We start from the raw sequence: 26123 nt of genomic DNA, 5'->3' as shown, positions 1-26123 counted from the left end.
AAAAAAAAGTTAGGTTTAGGTTAAAACCAGCAAGCACACAGGGTGCTCAACATATAGAGTCCCTCATTCAAACCGGTATTGATTGGATAAAAAGGTTTAGGTTCGGGGTAGGGTAGTTGGGGTTAGAGTAAAGGGCTCAGGGATGCATTGGGTTTAGGGTTCAATGAGTGTCCTCACAGAGGTAGAAATACAATCATGTGTATGATTCATTCACAAGCAGCTCATCCCACCACACAGAGTTTTTATTGGCTAAACAGGACAGAAGACAGAATCAATCACAGAGGCACTGACAGCAGCCGGAGGGCGAAGCCCTGCATGGCGTCCCTCTGCATCTTGGAACAAGTGCATCCCTGCAGCTCAGCCTCTGTGTGTTACAAGTTTTTGGACATCAGCAGGAATAATGATCGGTGTCGGATTCAGTATATTCTCTGGCTCAAGCGCTTCCTTAGTTCTCCAGCCAGATGTGCAGGCTGCAGAGTGGGAAAGCCGTCATGGCCCTGAAAGGAACTTAGATTAATGTGATGTGACTCAGACTGATAGAGGCCCAGAGCTGACACATTCAGAGGAAGCTGTCAGGTTGGTTTTTGATACTGAGGATCTGTCTGATTCTGCAAGTGTTTAAATATAATGTCTCAGCTTCTGGCATTCTGTGCAGAGGGATGTTGATTTTGAGTTGATTATCTCCATGGATACCAGTGTTTGATCAAAGCAGGATTTGGCATTTTCATCATAAATCAACTAATAAAGCTTTTGAAAGCTTAAAAATGTGCGCTTTTATTCTGCAGGACCAAACTGAATCCAACTCATTTCAATTTGACACACTGTTGTTTATACACTATATTTCTGTCATTAGCAAAAACCACATTTAATGACAAATCTATCTATCTATCTATCTATCAGTGGTGCAATAAACCAAGCTCTGACAGCGTGCTCACAATGCTCATGCTGATGTTAACAGGTGATGTTTAAAAATTGATTCTGAGAGCAACGTGAATGTCATGTATGAACTTCATGATAATCCATCACATTTCACCAAGAACCACAGATGTCAACTTCTTGGTGGTGCCTTAAGAAGAGAGGATGGAGGATTCATCTTATGTGGGTAATGGATGAGTAATGGATACCTGGACAAAATGTCATGCCAACACGTCGCTGAGATGTTTCCAGACTGTGGATGAATTGACCAACAATGCCCTCCCTGCTGTCATGCTGATAGAATGGCTTAAACTACATGGAGGAGTCTGCAAGTTTACTGCAAGTCCTCTCATACTCCCGTATTAGTAGAAAGGAATTTGTTCCAAAATTTAACAACATATGTTCTGTGAAAACTCTCAGTCCTCCAGGTTATGGCATCTTCAGTAGTTGTAACTAAAAGTTGTAACTGAAACTGTTAGAACTGAAGAAGCCTCTTGGATGAGAAGTGAAATGTCAAACACAAGCAAGTCCAGTTGCCTACGTACATTTATACGATTCCTGAAGTTGAATGAGTCTTCACAGATAAGTGGAGGAGAAAGACAAACATAAACACAAAAACAGTCATTTGATTCCTTATTTTCATGCTATAAAATGTTATGACCCATCTCAAGCATAAGACTCAGGTTTGTTTCATGAAACCCGCTTGATTCTGCTTATTAAAGACACGATTTTCACAAAGCTCTGCTGCAAACCTGCTCCATCCCTCTGTGGCTATTTATAACTACAAAGCAATAAAATAATGAACTATTAATTGAGCAATCGATCTTTGTCATCGGTTTAGATTAAATAAAGTGACTGAGAACATGTTTGAGGTGCAACAACATCCTCAGAATCCCTTCAAGTTGTACCAGAGTGCCAGACGTGTCTTGTTTAGATCAAAACATAAGTTGTGTTGCTCTCTGCATGCGGACTGCTTTTGTCCTAATCGACGTGGTTTTGGCATGTACACACACACAAACAATGTTTCTTTGTTGTGCTCCGTCATCAAACAGCAGCTCAGTAAATCTCAGCTCCCAGAGGTAATGAGACAACTTCCTTTGTGGCAGCAGACCTGACTAAATGATTTAAGAGTTGAGGCTTCATATGATAATTGCTCTCTTAGTGATGTCTAGTGATGCAAACCACAAACTATGACACTGAAGCACAAGCTTTTTTTTTTTTTTTTTAACTGTTGCCCACAAGCACTAGTGTTCTGCGTGAGGCTGTGGTCTGCTGGATCGGCCCTAGATAGGACAAACCCGACCACAGTGCAACATCTAGCTCCCTTTCAAACAGCCACATCCTGTCAGATAAAGGTGACTGAAGCAGCCATGTGTATTGAATTTAGAGCGTTCCTGGGGGTATCCTGCTCTTATCAGGGGGTCAGATAAGCTCATTTCACAGGCCCTCACCTCTGCTGGGCTACCAACAGGACCTCAGTCTGTTCTCAGCATCTGCAGTTGAATGAGAAGTCAAGGACGGAGGCGACTCCAGACTCTCTCCACGAGTTACAGTTGTAGCAAAATCAACCATGCAGCCTTTAGATGTGTGAAACAAGACGACCTTGACATTGCTGGTGGGGGAGTGCTCAGACTGAACTCACTCACAATCCTGAGTGAATGCCTTTGTTCTGATGAGACCCTGCAGATGGAAGTAGTCTGAGCTGCTTTAAGTTGGACAACCAATGTCGGAGAAAGCACACAGCCTCGTCTCAACACCTTAGTGTTTCTGAGCCTGCTAAGAGGTTTGGTGCATGGCTTCAGAGGACGCTTTGACCTTATTGTCTTGAACTTGGGAGGCCAGATGAGGGAGAAAGCACCAAAATCTCTAAAACCAGTTTAGAAAACTCACCTTGGCTTATCAGTCTGAGGGCCCCTACTACAGCAAGTCTCCAGAGGATCTTTTCCTCAGCCACCGCACCCCCCCCCAGGCCCTGCAGGCTTCTCAGCCTGACAGTCTTGAGCCAGATACTGGCAGTACAACAGAGCAGTCATAATTGGCCCCATTCATTTCTCGGGGATAATCCTCAGCGAGGCTGAGCCTTTCTATTCCTAGTGTCATTTTTTCACTAATGTTTACACAAGGTATGTATCGGTTTCTCCTCCTCCTGAGGCAGAGGGGCTGTGTACCCAGCATATGTGTTTTAACGTGTGTCTGAAGGTTCTGCTCTTCCTTTTCTGCACGGCTGCTAGAGCTCAAGACCTGAAGTGACAAAGGCCCCGTGAATGTCTGACTCACAGACAACTGTCAGTGTTCAATGGGGCTGGATTAAGACTGAACATAGACCCGAGCGCACCCTGACATGTTGACATGTTCTACTAAGTGCATTTCAAGGTGGATTTAGCCTGTTTGCTCCATTGTGGAGGGACAGAAGAAACACAACTGCTAAATGGGACTGAGTATTCATGAGGCGGCGGGTGAACTTTACTCCCACTGTCTGGGTTAAGACTGACACCAGCTTCGCTCTCCTCTCAGGGTGAGTGAGGCTGCTGTGGATCCCGAGGAGGTTCAGGGGTTTCAGAGAGCTCTGTCCTTAACCAAACAAACACGGTGGAATTTCTGCCATTGTTGGTGCAGTGGGTTGAGTGACAGGGCTGCATAGCAGAGCTGCCTGTCAGCAGAGACGACTCTGGGTCAACATGTGACCACCCCGGGTGACACTGCTTAATATTAATAAGAGCCATATAGCATTGTTTAATATAACTGCGTACAGACCCACACAGGTACATATATATATACATGTACTCCATCAGGGGTTCTGCAAATATACTTCTGCACATAACCCAAGGCTAGCAGTTTCCTTCTGTTTCTAGTCTATGTGTTAAGCTAACTTGCTGCAGGCTGTGACTTCATATTTGGCGCAAAGACATGAGCGTGATATCAATCTTCCCTTTCAAACTCAGCAAGAAAAAAAAAAGCTGTATTTCCAAAATGATCTGTGTTCTGCTTTTTCTTCTCTCTTTGTTTCATCCCACTGAAAAAGAACTCCGTATATACACACATGAACTGCATTACAATGTATACGTGTGCACATTCATGCACATTAATCCACAATACAGATGAGTAATACAGAACAATGATCAGTCAGTCAATGGGCATCATTACTTTAATGGTGGCGCTGTGCATTCCAATGACTTATTACTCTACATATAAATTATGTATTACAAAGCTTTACTGGAAAATTACACGTCTCTATTTACATCGACTAAAGTTGTCAGCCAGGTGACATCAGGCCTGCACTCCCCAGCTCTGGGTTTTAGCGCAGGTCATCATTATCTGGCCGACCTGAAAGATGACCCCCCTCAGCGGGACACAGGTGAGGTTAACTGGTGTGGAAGTCTGGGACTGGAGTAAACCATCAACAACAAATAAAGAAATCATTCATGTTCAACAGATATGTCCTGAAAAATTAAATAAAATTTCATTTTGTGCTGGTGAGGAATTGTACTGTGTATAAAATAACAGAGGAGACGACACAAGGCATAAGGGAAGTGGAAGGTAGAAAGCAAACCGACATTACAGTTCCACCAACGGCCTTAATGACTTCCCTTCCGTAGCCTCGGACCCACCCTGGGGTCTCTGAAGTGGCTCGTTAAGCTCAGGAACACAGACTCAATTACCCTGGGCAAACATGCCGCTACCACTCGGTGTTGTGTTGGTTGGCTACTTGGCTGGTTGGTTGGTTCCGTCCGTCCGTCCCCAGGCAAACCAAACGTCCCTTCAACCTGAGCCGCCCCCAGGCCCCTGCTGCGCGGCACCGCAGTATGTGAGCCCTCTGTGCTCCGAGTGATAGAGTCAAGCTGTTCCTGCTGAGCGGAGGTCAGGGTCCTTCAGTCAGCACCTCGGCCCTGAATAGAGCACACAGGAATCCCCCTTCCCTCCCTAACCAGGGCTGAAACTCAGCTCTCTCCTCCAGCCCCGGTCCAAACAAACCTGGTAGCCCTCTCTCTCTTTTTCCTCTCTCCATCTCCTGGCACGCTGTCACTCCCCTCATCGAAATCATTAATCAGACGGGGCAGATTAGACTTCAAATAAAAATAAACTACAACCACCAACCTACTCTTAGCAGCCCCGATCTCTACAGCTGACATCCTTATTGACAGTTCTCCTCCTCCTCTGCTTAATAGACCCAAGATGTCCAGTACAGGCAGCTGGATGAACATTTAAACACTTTGGCAAACTCTGGGGGTCTATTACTGCTCTATTGACATAAACAACTCCCCTTATCTTTGATAGTGAGGACTCTTGAGGCCTAACCTGTCACCCATGTAAATACACAACAGATAACCCTTATCAGTTTGGCACCAATAAAGCCAGCCTGCTTCCCAGCTTCACCCAAAACACACATCTTTTATAGGGATTAAGGGGATTAAATGTGCAACCTGAATGTATTCAGACTTATATTTTATCCACTGACTACTTTATCCCCCCTTCCTCTTTTGGCTCAGAAATATAGGGGAGAAGTGGAGGGCAATAGTGCCACCTTTGGGAGGGGCTGAGTAGTGCAGCTGTAATAGAGCTCTCACAGTTCTGTTATCAATAGATAGGGTTGCTCTGTGCCTGGGCTGTGGCATCCACACAGCTTTTGACAGCACATGCTTGTGGTTCATCCACATTCCTCCATGACTTGGGATGAAGGAGGGCATGGGAGGAAGAGTAAGAGTCCTGGCGTCTGCTGTTGGACTCTGCAGGGCCCTAAACAAGCTGGGGCTCCCTAGGCCAGGGTCTCAGCTGGCTGACGGACAGGCGGCCTGCCAACTGTTTGTGTGTGTCCATGGGAAATGGGGTGGTGTCGCTGCTGCGACGGCTCTGGGGCCATCCATCAGTGTCACGGGGGATGAGGAGGGGGTGGGGGTGTGTGGTATGTGTCACCTCTAAGACTAATGGACAGGAAGTACAGCCAGAGAAACAACAATATTTGCAGAATATATATTCAGAAAAACGTTAGGGCTCAGTCCACGTTTCTCGTATGGTTTCAACACAACCCTGAGCACAGGCCCTAATCCTGATTGATGAGCCTGTTTATTTAAAAGAAGCTCACTCTGTGGCCTGGCTAACCTGATCTATAGCCAATGCCTTTTTACAGCATACAATTAACATGCATGTATATGGGATAAGCATAGTCTTGGTTAGGAATGACATGTCAATGACACTAACCTGTGCAGCCAGGGATTAAGTCCATGATTGGCCTAAAATGAGATCCTACTGCACGGGGAGGGCATCATAAATCTGAGAATGCACTGTGAAATTGGGGGCCATTTTGGGGCCATATTAGAGCCAGAGAGGGACAACGAGAGAGAGCGCAATAAACCCAGGCTAAGTTCTCTAGTATTACTGAGGGACCCTGTGTGCTCACTAGAGACCGAGGAGCTTAACCTCAGCAGCCTGTGACTGTGGCGTCCAGGCCTGAGCGCTTGGTGATATTGACCTTGACCACCTCCTCAGCACAGGTTGGGTGGATGCCTACTGTCTGCAACAGGTGGGAATATGTTGCCCCGCACCTGAGACACACACAAACACAGACAAAGACTGAATTCAAGCTGCTGTTACTCACACTGTACCATGACTGACAACTGTGTAAGTGATCTATGCTTTAATGAGTCCTGTCATTTTGTGCCATCAGTCATTTTGTAAGAGCGTGTTTGTCCTCCACATGGTGTGGAACTTATTTTAAACAAAGCTTGTGTCTGCTGAAGAGCCCAGAGAGGAGCCAGCTGTAAACTGTATGACTGATGTTTTGTAGAGATTCGCTGAGACAGTCCATTGTTCATACTTTAAAGTAAATGTCTATCAAAAAACGTTGACTCTAAAGCTAAAACACATCAACTCACCCCCTAACTGATAGTTGATCATTTGGACAAAAAATGCAGCAAAATCTCAGAATTTACCCACAAATGTAATCTAGACTTACTGGAAGCCCAGAGCAAAGCCCTGTGTGACTTCTCCTGCATTTGGACCAGTAAAGTGCAGACCCAGGATCTTCTGATCTCCACCTCGCTCACACACCACCTGAGGAAGTAAAAACACAAAGTTTAGGCAAGGGGGTGAAGCCAACAAGGTGTTAGTGGTTGTCCTTTACCTTACATGGCTTCCATTGGGTTTTACCTGTCTAACTAACCATATCTGTACGTTGCACATTATTTTCATCTTTGTAGTTGGTAGAGGGGGAAAGTGGATCCTCAATCTGATTCACTAGGCCACAGATGTAGTCAGAGGTTAGTGGGACTAACATTATGTATCGATCCTTCATACAATGTCAGCAGTCTGAATCCCACTATCCTGCTGCAGGAGGCAACACTTTGTACTGCTCCTGTCCTTCCAATAAATGCATTCACACTTGAGTGTGTCTCACACCAACATATAGCAAAAAAACTAATTACATAATATATAAAATAAATCTGCTCCAAATATCTGACAGAAAAACACATAACGTGTCTGCAGGTCAATCCCACCTTTATGTAACACTGGCTGGCATCACGCTCGGCCACAGTGAATTCCAGAGGCTTGTAGAAAGCATGGTAGACCTACACAGACAAACAGAGAGGACAAGTAATATAAACAGAAATTAAATTGTATAGCATCTATTATTGTTTTGTTTTGTGCTCTGCTTACAACTAATCAGTATTTACAGTGATTTAAAGAACCTCTTGTGGACTTTTATTTAAACCAGCAAAGCTCACTAGCCAAAACAAAAACACTGAGGGAGTCTGTAGTTTGTAAAGTGACGGAGTCAAATAAGGGGAGAGGAGAGGAGCTGAATTGAAAGAGGAGGCATTTGAGTTAATGAGCACTGTGATGCATAACAAAACAGTTCATTTTTTACTACTATTTGAAAGTTCTATTTTACAATAGAATCAGAAAAAGTATGAATTGAATTTCATATCAGGTCATAGCTTCATTCCTTACGTCCTGTATTTTATGTGTCATCACTACATGCTGACCGAGACGACTATGATTAAAATACAGCTGATCCTTGAATTCTGATTCTGGTACCCTGTTACAAATTGTGTAATCGCTAAATCAAAACCTCGGTGCTTGCTCACGATGCGGAGAGATTTCAAAAGTCCTGACTATGACGTACGTCGAGTACGTTTTATTCTATGGGGCAAACATGCCGACACAAGTTGTGAAGGCCGTGCAGCTGTCGGGGGCCTGGTGCTGCAGCTCCTCCTCAGATCTCAGCGCGCCTGTCATCACCCCATACACACCTCAATCAGGCCTCCTGCTCAACTGTCAGTCACAGCCGGGAGCCCCACCTCGCCCGCTAAACCGTTTATCTAGAGCCTCCTGCAGGTGTTAGCTAGTATCTGGCACAGCTTGTGCGAACACAAGCAGGTAAAACACAGAGCTGCTTATTTCTGTATTGTGTGTGTGTCTGTGTATGTGTCTGCGTGTTTAGGACATTTAGGACATTTATTTTTTATGCAGGTTGAAAGCAGTTGAGGCATGTCTGTACTTTTGTGCATGTGTAGCATGTGGCCAATCATTTATTGGTAAACGAACAAATCTCATAATACAACAAAGTTACAGTAACAATGTTGTTTTAATAAAAAGCTATTTCTGCATCAGAAACACAAATAAATTTTGATTATCAGATTAATTCATTTGAAGACTTTTACAGAAAGTGCACTTAAAAAGGACAATTCAATAGTAAAAATGTGTCAGAATTATATTTTCAGTTCGAAAAAAACAAACATGTGTATGATGAATTATAATGTTTTATATTAGGAGGCATTTCAATGCACTGTAATGGCCACTACATAAAATACTGTATGTTAAGGGTTCAGGTCTCACCTCCTCTAATCCGCATTTGTAATTAAGTCATGCACATAATTATTTTAGTAAATATAGTGGTAAAAAGCTTCTTCACTCACGTCACTATGAAAAACAGAATTTGTTTTACATCATTCTTGCAAATTTAAGTTGAAATGTGGACATATAGAGGGTTTTTAATTAGAATAAAATAAATTATTGAATTATTTACAGTTGTAAATTCACTGCTTATAAAAGTATCATAAAGCCACATCTACGTTACCTCAATGCCGTCTTTTCCATGTCTCTTCTCCGCCTCCTCCTCAGACAGACCTACACAGCCATACTCTAGAGGGGTGAATACTGTGGTGGGCACCTGTCCCACAAACACACAGAAATATTAACTCCAGTTGTATGAATACTAACATATCCAAAATACTGACATAGTTTAACTTATTTATTTTTATCTGAAACTGTTTCAGATCATCAGCATATCAGTCTTAAAAATTCCCATTATATGTAGGTAGGGAAACTCAACACTATATTCAAACATCCATTAAGACTTGGTGAATGATGAATTTCTGTGTATATTAGATGATGAAGAATGATGATATATTGAAAAATGTTGTATGTTTATTCTTAACTTATCCTGGAGAAAGGTTGGAGGTTTAGTCATGTGGGGGTTTGGGTGCATATGATACTCAAACCAAAAAAGTTCCAGAACGTATTATATTGTTATTTAGTCTAATGCAGCATAAAACAAGGGGCTCAAAAGGCTCCAAAGACAAATTGGAGGTAAAAAATAACTGCCTCTCAGCATGTGTGTGTGTGTGTGTCTTACATTGTCGTAGTTCATGAGCTCAGTGCTCTGACCGACCAGTCTGTGGGCAAGAAGTTTTCCCGCTTTAATTGCTGTCGGTGTCAATTCAGGACGACCCTAAAACAGAAGAAATGCTCATTTATTTTGGTACATCTCTAAACATTTCTAAGCAATTTCACGATCATTGTTAAACAGAGCTTCATTTCATTTGAGAAATATCTGACTTAGCTTCCTCCTTTTTAAGCGAAAATAATGTAAAATGAAAAATAATAGTGTAAATACAAATAATTCACTGAAGCGTGACTGACACAAGTGCGAATCTCTGCTTCTATGTTTTTGACTATATTGCCCTGGACGTCTGCCAAAACACACACACACACACACACGCACACGCACTCACACACACACACACACACACACACACACAGGAAACAGTAGGGCTGCAGGGCAATTCTAAAGTCATGACTTAAACCTGTTAAATTACAAACGCACATCCTGTTGTCCAAAACACCTCCTGCACCTCTGCATGTATGTGGATGTGCGCTCTGGTATTCCAGTAACTGTTTACACACCAGATAGCACTCGTCATTGTAATGCATTTCTTGGTACTCTTTCTTGAGATCAAGAATAAAATATATAAATCATCTTGGTTTAAAAAAATAAAATAAAATCCTCCCTGCTGCCGTGAAAAGTTGACAGATTGGTGTGAATCACGACTCATCAAAGCCAGCTGTCAATCAAAAAGACGCTCAGCGATTCTGTGTGTGTGTCATGAGGCCTGGGAGGCAGGAAGGAAGTGCACAGCTGGTGGTGATGAAAAAACACTGACGTTACATCGAGCAGGTAGAACTAGTATTAACATGGCTGGAGCAGCTCTGAACACACAGCGCCACTAGCTACACTTTTTATTCAGTCTTCTGCCAAGTGCCCACTGCTGGAAAATCTCTTGTTTTATATATGAGCACAAATTAATGTTGTACCTGTGAGATAATGAATTTTAGTTTTATCTCACTGTAACTGATTTTGATTTGACCTCTTTTCTAGAGGTTGTTATATCAGACATCCTAGAAATCTTAATTAGTTTATAGTATGGACGATTACATGTGTATGCATGTAAATACAAATGTATATAAATAAAATAAAATAAAACTGAGTTGGAAATGAGTAATGGAAACCGAATGAGAGATTTTAAACTTTGGGAAAATAAAATACAAGTCAAGAGTTGTCCATCATCATCCTGCACAAATTTTCTCCAACAACTGGAGGTTGTGTGTGTAATAAGAAGAGGCCCATATGCATATGTGACAAAAATCAGAAAAACTCAAAACTTGGAACATCAGTCAAGCTTTATCCGACCCTGCCCAACTAATTCTGGTTAGACTGAAGTTATTAAGGATGAAAACTATCTAAATCTGAGTTTGAGCTCATTTTTAATAAGATTTGCATTAATCTGCATCATCATTTCTAATGCTGCAGCAGTTCCTGTTCATACTGTACAAACAACAATGGACAACGTGGTTGACTGAAGAAAAAGTTTGAATCTGATCATTATAGGCCAAGATCTGGAGTTTTGAGGATTGAGCACATTTGTCTTGGTTTCTAAAGGGATTTATTAAGAACTGTGGACACTGGAGATTGTGTCAGATTCTTGCTACATGGCACATGTATACTTTGATTTGACTCACACATGACTCAGTGAGAACAAGTAGTAGGATGTTTCAGGTAAAGAAACTAAACATGTGGATGTGTTCAGAGTGGACATTCTGTTCTGTTCACATTTGAATAATGTAGTAATAGTAATAGTATTAGTTTATAACCGGTATTAATTCCAAAACAAGTATTGATGTGATAATAACGAAGAGTGAGGATTCTGTATTTACTGTAATCATAGAAGTGTTCCAGAGCTGTTATCTGTCAGTGTTTAATTCCACATTTCTCTCCCAGTGATGACAGACTTTTAGACAAGCTATAACGTGGGTGTGGACTTCCAGTAACTTTCGTACAGTGTTGATTTCCACACTCTAAATGAAAACTGCAGACTTTCGCAGTGCTTTACTATTGAAGAATGTTATCAGCGTCATTTCTTCCATCAGTGTAGTGTTGACAAAACCTACCTCACCAATGTCACCAAAAGCATAGATGTTTGGCACCGAGGTAGACTCGTCAGCACCTACAACTATCTTCCCTGTTTCCTGGTTGAATCGCACGCCGAGCTTGTCGAGGCCCAGTGCTTTGGTTTCAGGGGCTCTACCTGAGGAAACAACACAAGAGGAATATTAGATTATAAAGTGAGGTGTGGAAGAGGAGACAGATGCTCTATAGTGATCATAACATTCTCTGTTCAGGTTTTCAGGCACGTCCTAATGCCCCATCCTACACAGACAATTGAGAATATTAGTAATCAAAACCTAAAGATAGCCTATACAGAGGGCAGTAATGAGAGAGGCCCTCCTAAAACTTAAAGGTGGTGTAAAACCAATAGGATTGTGGTTTTCCTCTGATTCACCTTCAGGGGGCGATGATGTGCAATATATTCTCCCATGAAGCTCTACCTTTAGAAATTAGTATTATATGATGTCTTCTAATGAAATAAGAGAAAATCAACTGGTGAAATAAACAGTTTATCATAATCTAATAGTCAACATCACAATAATTCCAATAATAACTAATTTATAAAGCAACAAGACTAAAAGTCTACAACCATGCTAGCATCTCTACAAACTTTGAGCTAAATGCTGACATCAGCACGCTAAACCGCCTCAATGACAATGCTTACATGCTGATGCTTAAAATTTATAGTACATATGTTTACCATGATCATCATCTTAGTTTGAACCGTTAGTATTCTAACATTGTCCAATTAGCACTCAGCACAAATCTGGTGAGCGGACTGATAGAACATTTTTGATTATGAGACAAAGTACTGGGTGAGTTCAAAAATGATTGACCTGTTGAAAGGACTAGATGAAAAGTTGTGGGATCACCAAAGCTATTAGACTACATCATCTGAGAAGTGCCAATCCATCCATTTTTTCAATTTCACAGAATAAGTTCAAACTTATTGCCAGAATAGAAAATCGTTAGGATTCGTCCTACGAGTAGAGACATTTGTGTTTGAACCCAAGTGGTCGACCCTCAACACCCTTGAACTGTGCTGTCATGATGCTGAGTTGAAAATGTCAAACACTGGCTGGCACAAAATGTTTTGTATCATTGCAAATTGAATATCTCTGGGTTTTGGACAAGTGGTTGGACAAAACATGCAATTAACTCAAACATCTGGACAGCTAAAAGCTCCAGAGGGGGAGAAATGATGAGCAGCTGGGAATCGCTTATCCCATCAATCCCATGGGACACACAGAGGTGCGATTTCTGACACTTCCTGGGAGACGGTTGACTGATGCTGTCGACACTGAGTCTCCATGGTGATGGAGCATGAACCACTGCCTCCTCGGCCTTCCCCATAGCTCCTCATAACCTGCCTGGGTAGCATAATAAACACCCGGCCCCGAGGTACCCATGTAGATTCTATCGGACGGCAAAAACAACAAACCTCCGAGACCCTTTTTCCTGACTGGAGCCGGAGAACAACGCGTTCCCCCTCTTCTCAGACCAGTGGGCTACAGGGACCTGTCTAGTTCTCCGCAGCATGGGTGGTTGAATAGGATAGAGAGCACAGACAAGGATGACGGACAGGAAGTGAGCCAGTCATGACCATTTCCCAAAAGCAGCACTTGTAAATATTTTCCTGTCGTCTATTGCCACAACACTGGAATAGTCAATGTTATTCTGTAGTTGGTGTAAAGTTTAGAATCATACGCATAGTTTCCTAAGGAAAGAATGTCCCTTACAATCCATCAGATTTTCCTATTTCCATTTTTATGTTCACTTATTATTTCAATTCAGCAATATTTCTAGATACTGGCAAAATGCAACACTCATACAAAGCATTTTCATTTAGGAAAATTATAAAAATATTGTTTTACAGATTACAACACAAGTTTTTTTGGAAACAGACTCCATCCATCCAACCATCAGTATTTGTCATCAATTGTAATTTAAAAACACATCTGTAACTGGTGTAAAAACAATGGAAATCAGTGAATGATTGATGACATAACCGCTGTAGCTATATAGTATATTATTTGTTTATTTATTAATACTTTCCTCACTTTCCTTATAAACTAATCAAACTCTCCGGCCATGAGAAACAGCTGAAACCCTGACAACTTTGTAGGTAGATTGAGTTTTAGATAAAACAGATAAATGTATGGTCAGCAGTACTCCAGCAATAAATATTTGGAGAATTACTGTGGACAGCTACTGTACATTTATGTTAAAATCTGGAACCTTATATATGTCACAAAACATAGCTCCGCTTCTTACAAACAAAGCAGCACAGATGACGAGCAGCCTCAAGCAGAGATGAGGAGCAGGCTACAGAGATCAGGTCAGCGCCCTTCTTTCTAACTCACTACTCTTTTTTTTTAACATGTTAAACCGATGTTGACTCAAGTGACATCATTTGGGGCAGTTTATCTAACTATGTGCAACTTGTGCCAGAAAAACCTTTAGACAATTAGTTTCACATGTGCTGTAGCACTACCCAGCAACTGTAAGCAGACAGTTGGTGAGGTTTCCCCTCAAACCTTAGTTTAACGAGTCATTGTAAACTTTTCTAAACCTATTCATGAATAATTTGTAAATGTGTATAAACACCTAATGAATGTTTTATATCACACAAAAATGTGGTAATCATCTATCATTAAATATGATTACTGTGTTTGATTGAGTCATCAATCATTCATTACCTGTTTCTACATCAGTTACAGTTCCTGAAGAAGATGAAGATGATGCTATATTAAGCAACAAACAAATTCAGAATATTTGCTCTTCTGTCTCCTGTTAACGACATTAAAGTGTGACTAGTCCTTATGTATTTATATATAACCTATAGATGCTCAAAGGGTGTGGGGGGATTTGTGCCCATCCTGTGGAGGGCTTACCTCCCTGACAGCTGCTGCAGCTGAAACACTAAATACTTGATATTTTTCTGCTTTGAAAATATTAAATTTCAGCTTCAGTTACAGTGAGATTATCAGTATGGGCCGACAAAGATCTCTATCATAAGAATCTGACTGCTGGGTTCAAACTTTCTCTGTCCATATGAGGCGTTCCTGTCTGACCACATCTCCATTGTACGGCGACAACACAACAACATTGAGGAGGCTGATAAGGGACTTGGTAAGAACTTGGACACACACAGACTGTGGTCAGACACATGGACCGATCTGAACAAAGCCTGTTGTGACATTAAGAGGAAGCCTACAGACTGCTAGGCTAATTAGCCACAACAAAGCTGAAATGAGAGATGGATGCTTATCTGATCAATAGACAAAAGGGAGAGCAAAGTGAAGGGGAGGTGTTATTCTTGGGAGAATACATTGCACAGGCTGCCAAAAATCCATTTAAAACCAAAACAGTTTTATTCCATCATACAAATAGATAAAGATCTCACTGGCTGAAGAAGTAAGCTCTTGTTGTCTGAGGATAATAATAAAATCAAGGGGGAAAAAAAATCTGTGTTTGGTGAGAGTTAACTACCAGTGTCAAGAAATGAGATACGTATGTGATTCCATTCTGTGAAGCACAGTCATCATGCTCTTGCCCAAAAATACATCTCTGAAATAAGGTTAAGTAATATATATATTAATAATATACACAGTCCCCTCTTGGTCTGATTCATTTGTATAAAAATCTATATTTGTAGAGACAGAGGAGCAACAAGAGGCAAATGTGCTTTAAAAACAGTTTTTAAATGACATCCTCGAGTACTGTAGAGCAAAGTGAGGGGGAAGACTAATGTGTCCACTATCTGCAACCAGACAGGAAGTATGGAAATGTTCTGTTTCCTGATGTGTTTCTGTAGGCACACCTGGACAGGGGAGCGGCCATGAGGCCAGGAAGGAGCAGGGGAAAGGTGGAGGCAGGCAGGGCCGTGGAGAAGGATGTAGCAGACGCTGGTGATACTGTCCCCCCCTCTCACCTCTGGCCTTTAATAACTCCGCAGAGGCCTGGGACACTGCCTGGCCCCTAGTGTAAGGTCAACGTAAAGGGAAGTGGCCTTGTACTCATAACTCCTGCTTGCACACATCAAAGAGCGGAGACCAGACTGTTACTGGTTCTCACTGAACTGTATGGGAACTAAAGCCGTCATGGATATACAGTACATGTAGCAAAGGTTTGCGTAGTAGCACTAACAGAGGAAACTGCTGCTGGTATTTTCCCAATTTCACAAACTTTTGAAGAGTAACAAGGTTTGATTTAATGTGATGGAAATTGAAGTTGTGGTGATTAAGATTTAGCAAGAGGCTACAAACGAAACCAAAAGGCTTGAAGAGTTTTGCAGTTTTTTTTGAGGTTTCAGAATGTCAAGTACTTGGCAGAGTTTCGGTGTGAACTCTCAGTCGCTGCAGAATCTCACGCATGTAATGACAAACACCGACCAAACATGCATTCACTGCATATACTATCTCACCCACCATGTGGGAATTCTGCACGGGTGAGAAGAACGAATGTCATTTCAGCTGTGGGGTCACGCACATCCTTGTCACTGTCACACGCATGGAGCAAAAGGACGCTGTTTCCCTCACACACACACGCTCATAAAGCAAGAAACCTGGAAGTCAGATTTTCGGAAGCACGGCGAAGTCTTTGAAAGCGCTCAACACAAATAAACTGAGGGCTGCGGCTCTGACGGATGTCCCCTCCATTGTTACTCACACTGCTGGTGGAATGGCACAAGTGAAATGATGGAACAGAGAATGTATAGACAAGAGAGGGGAGGCATAGAGCTGGTGGTAATGGCAGGCGGAGGGCCGTGGGCAGGGATGGCAGTGACAGATGCAGGGTTGGTTTCCGCAGGGCTGGCATGAGCAGGAAGGCGCAGAGAGGGAGAACAAAGAGGGGAATGTGGTGACCCTGTGCCTGGGTGCATCCTGCCCCGTCCTGCCCCTCTCCTACCAGTGAGCCAGCTTTGGGTGATTAACACTTCCCCTGGCCATTCCCATCGCTCAGGCTTTATTACTTTGTTTTCAGCCTTGATTCTTCTACTATTTGCTGACACTGCACTCTATTGAGGATGACAATGAAATTGATGGTGGCGGGGGAACACCGTCATAGCTGTGTTTTATTTCAGGGATGTATTATTACATTGCAGGGAAACAATACAGGTGTAGATTAACATGCCGTCCCTAGAGAAGTTTTAAAAATAGGGGATAGGGGGTTAATTACTGTACTATGAACTGTATTCACTAATGATTTTACTCATTTCATGGCAAAGATGTTTTAATATCTGATCATGTCGTTGCAAGTTGCCTTTATAATAAAATCAATTGAGACAAGACATGTTTCAAGTTCATCTAAAGCATGTTTATCAACTAGATTAGTCAATACAAGTCTAAAGAACCCATAAAATGTTGGTGTGGATCTGGATCAGGGGGCAGTTCCAAGATTTTTTTTTCCACTTTCTTTACAATTACAATGTAGGGTATATTTCATCATTTTCATTTTGTCAGAGAATTATTCATTGGTCTCTTTGAAAAAAATCTGGGACATTTAGGGGACTGATATTCATGAGTGTGGGGAATTTGGTGTCGAATAAAAATCTTGTCTCGTGAATCTAAATTTGTTTTCATAAGGGGATTTTTGCGCCTTTACTGAATGCCATTCAAGTTTTTGATTTTAATTCACTGTCGCTAAGAAGTGACACACACACACAATCAAATGACACACAGACTCACCCACTGCCCATAACACGGAGTCGTAGGTGTCCTTGTGCTCACTGCCTGTCTGGGTGTTGGTCCAGGTTACCTGCAAGGCTCCTGAGGACAGTTTGTCCACTCGCTTTGGGACACACATCCATGCAAACTTGGTCCCGTATGTCTCCATGTAGTCTGTCACTAGACCTGCTATTTGCTGCATAAGAAAGAGAGAATACTCACTTTCACACGTGAGGAAATCTCCATCATGATATTCAGCTAACGCAGGCTGTAGTGCAGAGAGTAATACCTGATCAAACCCTCGGAGGGCGATGCTGCGAACCATCACTGTCGTGTCCAAGCCGATGCCTGTGAGGAACCCTGCGCACTCCAGAGCCACATCTGAGCAACAGCAGGTTAAGAATTCAAGTGCTTGATTTCCATTAACAGAAGGCACCAGACGTGTGACACATGAAGAATGAAGTCATACAGCATCTTAACAAAGTCACTTTCAACTGGTTTTCAAAAATTGTCATGTGATTTTATCATGGTTTACTTAATACATGCAGTAATGTATCTTACACTGGAAACCTTTTTTTACCAGTCTCAAAGTAGTAATGCAAAATATGAAGAGTTATTTGGAAAAAGAAACTGATCTGACACTGAAGTTACTTTGATATAATCAATAACTTTCTCCCTCCCAACTGATCACCAGGGGATCTCTGCACTGGCTCCATTCACCAGCTCTCTGGCAGACAACGGATACAGCTGGCTCCAACCACGAGTCTGCAAAAAACAAATACAGAGAAGCTCTCAGCTAAACTAATAATACAACGAAAACACATTTCATCATTTGTGCAGCACACTTTTGGCCAAATAAAACAAAGCAGGTCCAAAGTTGAAAATGTTTACTTTGAATCCTACAATTAGAGAGGCGATGAATTGTAGAACTTTACCACCTGAGAGGGGAGTCAAGAGGTGTGAAGAAAATGTACAAGAAGGGGACGGAAATAGCAGTATGTGTGTGTGTGTGTGGTCCAGGTGAATCCCAAGTCTAATCCAGCACTGACATCCGTATGTTGAGGAGGGCTAATTGCTAGCATTTAGGCTAATCCCTGCGGATGGGGTGCGCCATGTTCATGGCTCAAGTCCGCACATCAGTCCGCTGAGTGAAGCCTATCACCCGCATGGATGAGGCCCCTCTCCCCCTTGTTTTACCCACTTGGGCTCAGACCTGCTTCCCTTTAGGTCTGCTCCACCTGACAGATCCGGGTGCCTGCAGCACTTCCTGTCCATGCTCACACTAACCACTAAAAGCCCCCAGTGCCCATTTTCCCCACGTCTGTGTAATGCACCGCTGCGCTTAGCACGTATTGTGAAGTGGCTTAAAGAAGATTAGGCAAAGAGCTTTAGCTTGATTCTACACTTTCATCACTGAGAAACTGTGTCCTTTCCCCTAACCCTGCTTCTAACTACTGCGTCTGATTGTATTTTAACACTGGTCCGTACAGGTGCAATACACATTTCAACTAAGAGATGATGCTGATTAGAATCTTTACAACCCTTTTCTACAATGGGGACATTTATGGACATTCAGGCACATTTGGGAAACGGACTCAGTGAATGCTCACGTCCCAAATTTTATGTCTATAGCCCATATTCACAAATCACAATTTAACATGGCTCAACAAAAACCCTTTTAACATGGGAAAAAAATATAAATCTCAGTGAGGGTTAGAAGTGATGGTTTATCTAAAAACAAAGACACTTAAGATGCTTTCAGACATGTGCTAAACATTTCCCTGAAATTTCCTGGAGGAGCTGCGTGTGAAAAATATCTGAGTCATTTTACAGAACTTTTCCTGCTGTACCCTAGTAAAATGGCAATTAAAGGTCCAGACAGTGAGTGAACATGCTGATGTTTCTAACACACAACAAACACAAAACTGGAAGAATACAAATAACCTGGGATAAAAAAAGAGGAGCCAAACATGTAGAGGACGCTGACAGAGATGTCAACTTGTAAAGACAAAGAGATTCAAGAGTGAGTAGACAAGTAGTGTCTTTGGGTTTTTTATGAATTGATTAAATGAGTAGAACATTTGAGTTTGTTACCTAAAGTCATATACATGAGTATTTAAAAAAATATTTCCATTTAATGAAATGCATAGAGTATGAATGCATTGACTCTAGGGGTGGTTCAAGGGAAATGTAATCTCTGACAGATCCTCACAGTTTAATTTTAAAGTTTTACAGGGAAAGTCTGTTCGGCGTATCAACATGTGGCCAGCTGCGCAAAGGTTTAGTAACATGAATCTGTTTCCTGCTCCCCCCTTAGATTGTTATCCATCTTTGAGACAAAACCACCATGCTAGGTTACTGCAAACATCACAGACGGACATCAAACAGTCACAAAGGTTAATATGTTTAATATAATGAAATGCTGTCGAAGTGAGAGAGAGCGAGGCCGTCTTGTCCACACATGGTTCATGTCTCATATTACACTGGACATCTGCTTGAGGTAACAAACTAGACAAGGAGCCACACAACCAACTTTATACACAATCTTATAAAACTACTGAGGCTTGGCTCTGTTGCAGCAGTGGGGGGGGGGGGGGGGGGATACAAGTGACTTAACTGGCCTTCAGAATAAACAGACCAATGAAAATGTCGTAGTGACTGTGGGTATGATGTTGCATTGTTTACAACATACAGAACCAGTTGACTTGTGAACAGACATCATGGTGTATACTTTTATGGTGTTGGTCATTAGTAATTCCAATATACTGCATTTTCTTTTCTTTCTTTTCACATGCTATTACACAGTAGTCTGGACCGTCCACCACTATCATTTTATATTTTTGTACCATTCTTTAACGATACCTTTAAGGTCGAGTTAATATATTTTTATGAGAATAAATATGTTGCATTGTAGATTTAAATAGCATCATCCCCAACACAACTCAACACACGGCTCCATCTCAGAGACCTGTTGGCACGTGCTTGGCGCTTTCTCCCAGTAGCGTGAGGATGGCAGCCGGCTCTGGGATTCGGCCCTGGGGCCAAATCTGTCATTTAGCTGTGTGTGTGCTCCAAGGCCCATTAGACACCCATCACTCGCTTGGACCCCCCTCCCACTCCCACACCAGCCCTACCTGCAGAAACATCTATTTGGACCTCACCTGCACAGCTGACAGCTCTGCAGCACAACATCTCCAGTTCATGGAGCTAATGCTAACCCGTAGCTAACCCTTTGAAGCCTGCAGGGACATAGAGGACTAACTGTCACACACCTACATGAAAGGACTTCCTGAACTCAAGTGTTCTCTCTGAGAGGATAATTCTGCTTCCTATACAAAAGGGTTTTGTTGAAAGGGTGAATGCTACAGTGGTAATTGTTAAAGGACAGTTCACATTGATTTGTTGACTGTAAATGATTTTGTGTTGCCACCAAGTGGTTAGAAAGCAGAATAGCACGTTTTGGCACATCTCACATTTTAGAATAAAATCATACAGGAACTGATGAACCTGAACAATAAAAAGAGAATCAAATGCAGCATTTCAACTACAAAAGGTTTACGAGCCAATCAGCCAAACCAATTAAAATCTACATTCATTTTTCTTAAATATAAAACAATTAAAACCTCCAGGCCCCAGATGAACAGCCAAGGCACACGTGAAGCTTGTACATCGCAAATTATCATTTCTGCTTATCTGTATCCACGAGACAAACAATCGGCGCAACCCAGGTAATACCACAACCACAAGCACAACCACCAATCACCGTCTGCATGCGGTGCCAAGAGGAAACATCAGGGAAGGACCAATTAACCAGGTGATGACAGGAGCTAAATGGTTGGATTAAAGGGCTTGTTCTGTAAAGGTCAGGATGCACGCTGCTAATCTGAATCATGAGGCGAGGACAGGCTGACAGGAAGGGAGAAAAACAAACTGCATGTCACCGATGAGTGATTACAGTGCGTGACAGTAGGACATGGTGTGTCAGCGAGCAATGTATCGCCTGGGTAGAGCGAGACATTAATACTACCGAGGTTAGAGGCTGTTTCCCTCGTTCTTCTATGTAAAGAGAAAGATGGCAACAATCTTTATACAAAATATTATAATGCTGCTGGAATAATGAAAAATGTCTGCAATTTGCAATCACAATCACACAGCACTGGCTTGTTAATATCTCCTCAGTACGACAGTTTAATACAAGGGTGTGCGTCTCGCTAGGTGGGAGGCTGTTTTAGAAAACAAAGGTTCCTCACGTTTTTCCGGGCGATTTTTTCAGCCAGAATATGTCATCGCTGGTGATGCCATGCTCCATCGCTCCAGGGATCTGCAATAAGAGTTAAAGCAGTGAACATAACCATCAACCTATCAGTCAGCTATCAACATATCTATCAATAATAGATTGCTCCTTAAAACCTACGATCTACGGTGTGTTGAGACTTGTGCACTCTATGTGCCCACCATGGAATGCTTCCAAACCTCACTGTGGCTGTTTTATCTGCTACTCACTCCCTCTCTGTCTCACCTGTTCATCTACCTACTATCCAACCAACCAAACAACAACATTCTGGCAGAGAAATCCTAATAACGATGATACTTACATTTGTGGGGTACTTAGGCCGTCCACCTGTGGCGATCACAACGTTCTTTGCAGTGAGGATGGTCTGCATGAGAGAGGAGGGAAATGACATGAAAGTGTGAAATCTCTGTTCATATCCTTTAGAAAACAAGGAAATGTCAAATGAGAGAAAGTGGTCTCCACAGTATTGTACATTCAGGTGACGATGGAAACACTCTGAAATCCCTGAAACAAGCAGCACTGTCAGTCAGTATGGAGTTGTCCATAGAAAGTTAGGATAGCAAACTTATTTTATTAAGAAGCTCAAAAGGCATTAAATTAATTTAAATGCACATTTATAAAAATGGGATTAAAATAAAAGTGGTGACGAAACTGAAACTGTGTAAAGAAATTGAAGGATTGAAATAAATATGAATTAGTAGCAGACCTCTTTTCCTGCTTTAGTTAATCCTTTAACAGTGTGTTCATCCACCAGACTTCCTCTCATGTTCAGATACCTCACCTTCCTGCAAAACAGAAAACAAACAGGTTTACTCATAACCATCCCATTATCACTCCCAACTTATTTCCATATCACATCTTCTCTACAACAATGGTTTAACAAGAAAGTTCAATACGTTCATAAATTTACATCTTATCTGGGAAAAAAACATTCATTGGGATTAAAACATTTTGGGAACAGCTATGTAGCGGTTAACACCTGTTTGCCTTCCAGGCAGTAACTCAATCAACATGTAGTTGCTGAGTCATTCAGCTGTGCAAGTGCAATGCATCATATCTGATGATCGGCTGTGAAAGTATCAAAACAGTGGTCACCAACCTTTTAAAGCACAAGATCGCTTTTTAATTCAAAACGTAAGCCGAGATCTACCAGCCAGATAGCAGCTCTACCAGCCAAAAAACCCACATATTTATTATTTCAGTATGAATTCATGCATCTTCAGCTCCTGCAAATATTTCACAATAAAAAAACATTTTAAACAAAAGAATGGATTTGGTCAACAGAAACGCTGGAGTTCTTTTCTTTTGTGTTTGTGAGATAAATTCAACAGATAAACATTCAAACTCAGGTGAAAGATCATTTTATTCTGCAGTGAAACACAAAGTTGATCTGTCTATGTCACAAACGTATTTACAAGACTTCTTGAACCCGTTTCAAAGTAAAACAATCCAGCGTTTCACTTCTGAATCCATTCATTTGTTCTAACAGGGCTTTGATTGTTGTCGACAGACCAGAAGATGCAGGACTTCATACCGTAGAGTGCTGACATTTAGTTCAGTACATAATCCGACTTGTATTGAAGGAGATGCAGGAGATAAACCTGCTGCTCCGCTGCGGACACACAGCGGGTGTGAACAACAGCCAACCGACCCACAGCTGATCTGCCACGCAACCGCAGACTGTGAGTCCAGAGAGTTATGGAGATCGCCGGGGAAGACTGTCGAGATCGACCGGTAGATCGCGATCGACGGGTTGGCGACCACTGTATTAAAACATTAAAACTATGATGGGAGATAAAAACTCTGAAATGAACATTCTTAATAACAGCTGAACCAACATACAAAATTGAATTGGAGAAATTGCTGATCAACACCTGTTCATCCTTTATCACCACATTTAAATGAATCAATCAATCATTGCTGAAATAACCAAATAAGGCTCAAGTGAGCACATGTGGTCTCACTTACTTGTCCTGTAACTGAACTCTGTGACCCCAGTTCAGAGACCTGACGTGGTTTTGGACAGCTTCTGCCATGGTGGCCCTAGAAAACACATCACAAGTGATAAACACACCAGATACATGCATTCATAAACTAACAGTGCACACAAGAAGCTCTCCATATGCCTGCGTTTGTGTGTCCAAAGAGGTGCAATTAATAAAAAGTTATTTTTAGAGAAATGTGACTTTTTTTCAATTGATTTAAGACTTTGAAAGAATTTTCTCCAGACTGCTTTTATTCTTAGAAAAGAACATCCAATTCAATGTATGTTGTTTTCCAACAGAATGGAAAACTATGTAGAAGACTGTGTGTCCCTGCAGCACAACGTAATCTCACTCATTTTCTACCAAGGACGCTGTCTTACTGTGGTGCTGTCACTAGATGGTGCTGCTCAGCTATTCATTCTCAGATATTAGAATTTAAAAAAATAGAATTTCACAATGATGATGACTTCTCCCTTTTAGCTGAAGAAACATTAAGATGCATCACGTTGAACTTGAGTTAGACTCACCAGTCATGGCACACTGGGCCTGTGATCTGCCAGCCGTACTTCTTAGCATCTTTTACTGCAGTGCCAAGCAGAGCGGCCTGGTGCATCAGCTTCTTAGGAATGCAGCCAACGTTAACGCACGTTCCACCAAGACCCCACTTGGTACCTATTTCAAAAAGTATTTCCAAAGGACTTAATGACCTGTTAAAATTTTTTAACTTAAATTTTGTTATTAACTACAACAACAGATTCAATTTTACCTTTTACAGATGGCTCCACATAATCTAGAACAGCAACTCTCTGTCCCAACTGTGCCGCTGTAAACAGTGGATATGTCATAATATATATGTTATAAAAATTGACTGTGCATAGTGCACAGGGAGACACAGATACCTGAACATTAAGAAATAACGGGAATGGGAGACATCACCTTCTTTGGAGCAGGCAAGCCCTCCAGAACCCCCACCGATAACCACCAGGTCATAGTCAGACCTCTCTATATGAGAATAATGGATGATTATTAACAATTAGAAATGATGTCAATAATAAATAATTAACCAATTACTGCTGCATATAGGACACATGCACATTTTTATTTGCCTCTCTCCTTTGGGAGGAGTGGATCACTAAACTAGAACCTGACCGTTTGATCAGTAGGCCGATATGAACACTTCACAAACATATTACTATCTGCTCTTATTATTTACAATTTATAGTTAAAATAATATGTTGATAACAACACCTTAGGAATCATGATATGGGTATTTGAGATTTTTTACTATCGAATATTGTTTTCAGTGACGAAAAATCCACACCATGCAAACATATGGCTATTTAATATGATCTAACTACAGAGCGATATTACACAATAACCGAGCAAGACTAACACTTTCAGAAGGTTTCCTCACGTGTTATAACCTATAGTACTCTAACACTTGTCCTTAAACAATAGATTCTCACGTTATTACCACCATATTATTCCACCAGTAGATGTTTGGTTTGAGCTGGGGTAGTTTGTTGGTCTGCTGATCATATGTAAGTATGACCTGTACACACACTGAGCGGTTTATTAGCAACACCTAAGCACCTGCTGATTGACAATACAGCTTTGAATTGAAACTGAATTGAACTTCATTGTACACCCTGTTCAATGACAATAAAGGCATCACTCAATCAGCCAGTCATGTCACAGTGATGCAAGGTATCATGCATCCTGCAGATTCAGGTCAGGAGCAAGCAGCAACATCGGTGATCTGAGTGCCACGATGGTTGGAGCCAGACAGGCTGGTTATTAGTCTGAACCTGATGATCTGTGGGACCTTCACACACAAGTCTCTAGGGTTTAATGAGCAGCAGGTCTACGGACACACACCTGGAAGCAGCATCTGCGACATGTTTATTTTGAAGGACTTCAGCAGCGGTTGACGTCAGCTGACAGTCCAACCACACAGAGGAGAAAGACGCGTTTCATTTGTGACATCAGGTGTTTTCATGAACGGACGTGATATAACAGACAGTTAGCAGGAGCTGCTGCTGTGAGTTAGCTGCGTGCTAACAGCAACACCTCCGTTTATCTAAGCTGAGCCCGGTGAGGTCTCTGTTCCTACAGATAATATCAGAACACGGCAGCCTGTCGTTTTACCTGTCAGTGTCCTTGTCAACACATGAAAACACTCAGTCCTTTTCCACCGGTGTCTGCCTCTGCACAAGGCAGCCATGTTGTTATTGTGAAAGGACCCCAGACAGTGAGGTGGTGCTTACATATGTGCCTGAACAGAAATGCCTCACAAAGTCATACAGGGTCATAGGTCATCGTCTAAAAACTCCACATTTTCATTAGGTTGTTTGATACTATTTCAATTAATATCTTTGAAAAACCCTGATATTCAATACACATTTATATGCATAAAATAGAACATATACGAAAATGTTATTATAATCAATCTATTTTCCATTTAGTGCCTGGAGGTTGAATAAAACCTCTAATATGAACAGTTTACTGTGAACACCACAAATAAACACAGTTTCACT

General features: G+C 41.7%; 1 protein-coding gene across 1 annotated transcript; it reads right to left on the bottom strand.

The window, feature by feature from the left end:
* Nucleotides 1-4042: 4042 nt before the first annotated feature.
* On the bottom strand, nucleotides 4043-25856 carry txnrd2.2 (thioredoxin reductase 2, tandem duplicate 2). Its single transcript, XM_020093824.2, has 17 exons — nucleotides 25735-25856; nucleotides 24523-24588; nucleotides 24353-24409; nucleotides 24114-24258; nucleotides 23570-23644; nucleotides 22308-22386; nucleotides 21903-21965; nucleotides 21558-21628; nucleotides 18053-18072; nucleotides 17597-17688; nucleotides 17329-17503; nucleotides 11641-11777; nucleotides 9548-9643; nucleotides 8990-9082; nucleotides 7407-7478; nucleotides 6866-6963; nucleotides 4043-6455 (listed from the first exon to the last, which is right to left on the bottom strand). The coding sequence occupies exons 1-17, from the start codon at nucleotides 25808-25810 to the stop codon at nucleotides 6332-6334; spliced, it is 1539 nt and encodes a 512-aa protein (XP_019949383.2). The 5' UTR covers nucleotides 25811-25856; the 3' UTR covers nucleotides 4043-6331.
* Nucleotides 25857-26123: the final 267 nt, after the last annotated feature.

The sequence above is a fragment of the Paralichthys olivaceus genome, chromosome 4 (assembly GCF_024713975.1).
Source record: "Paralichthys olivaceus isolate ysfri-2021 chromosome 4, ASM2471397v2, whole genome shotgun sequence".
Classification (NCBI taxonomy): domain Eukaryota; kingdom Metazoa; phylum Chordata; class Actinopteri; order Pleuronectiformes; family Paralichthyidae; genus Paralichthys; species Paralichthys olivaceus.
Note: the sequence above shows the minus strand (reverse complement) of the source record. Positions and strands in the feature narration are given on the sequence as shown.

What these genes read in the sequence shown, in the direction of transcription:
- txnrd2.2 (XM_020093824.2), bottom strand. Translation starts at nt 25,810, where the DNA reads ATGGCTGCCTTGTGCAGAGGCAGACACCGGTGGAAAAGGACTGAGTGT. An exon ending in GCTTGCCTGCTCCAAAGAAG is followed by an intron (nt 24,410 to 24,522) that starts GTGATGTCTCCC and finishes CACTGTTTACAG; the next exon opens with CGGCACAGTTGGGACAGAGA. An exon ending in TGTGGAGCCATCTGTAAAAG is followed by an intron (nt 24,259 to 24,352) that starts GTAAAATTGAAT and finishes TTTTTGAAATAG; the next exon opens with GTACCAAGTGGGGTCTTGGT.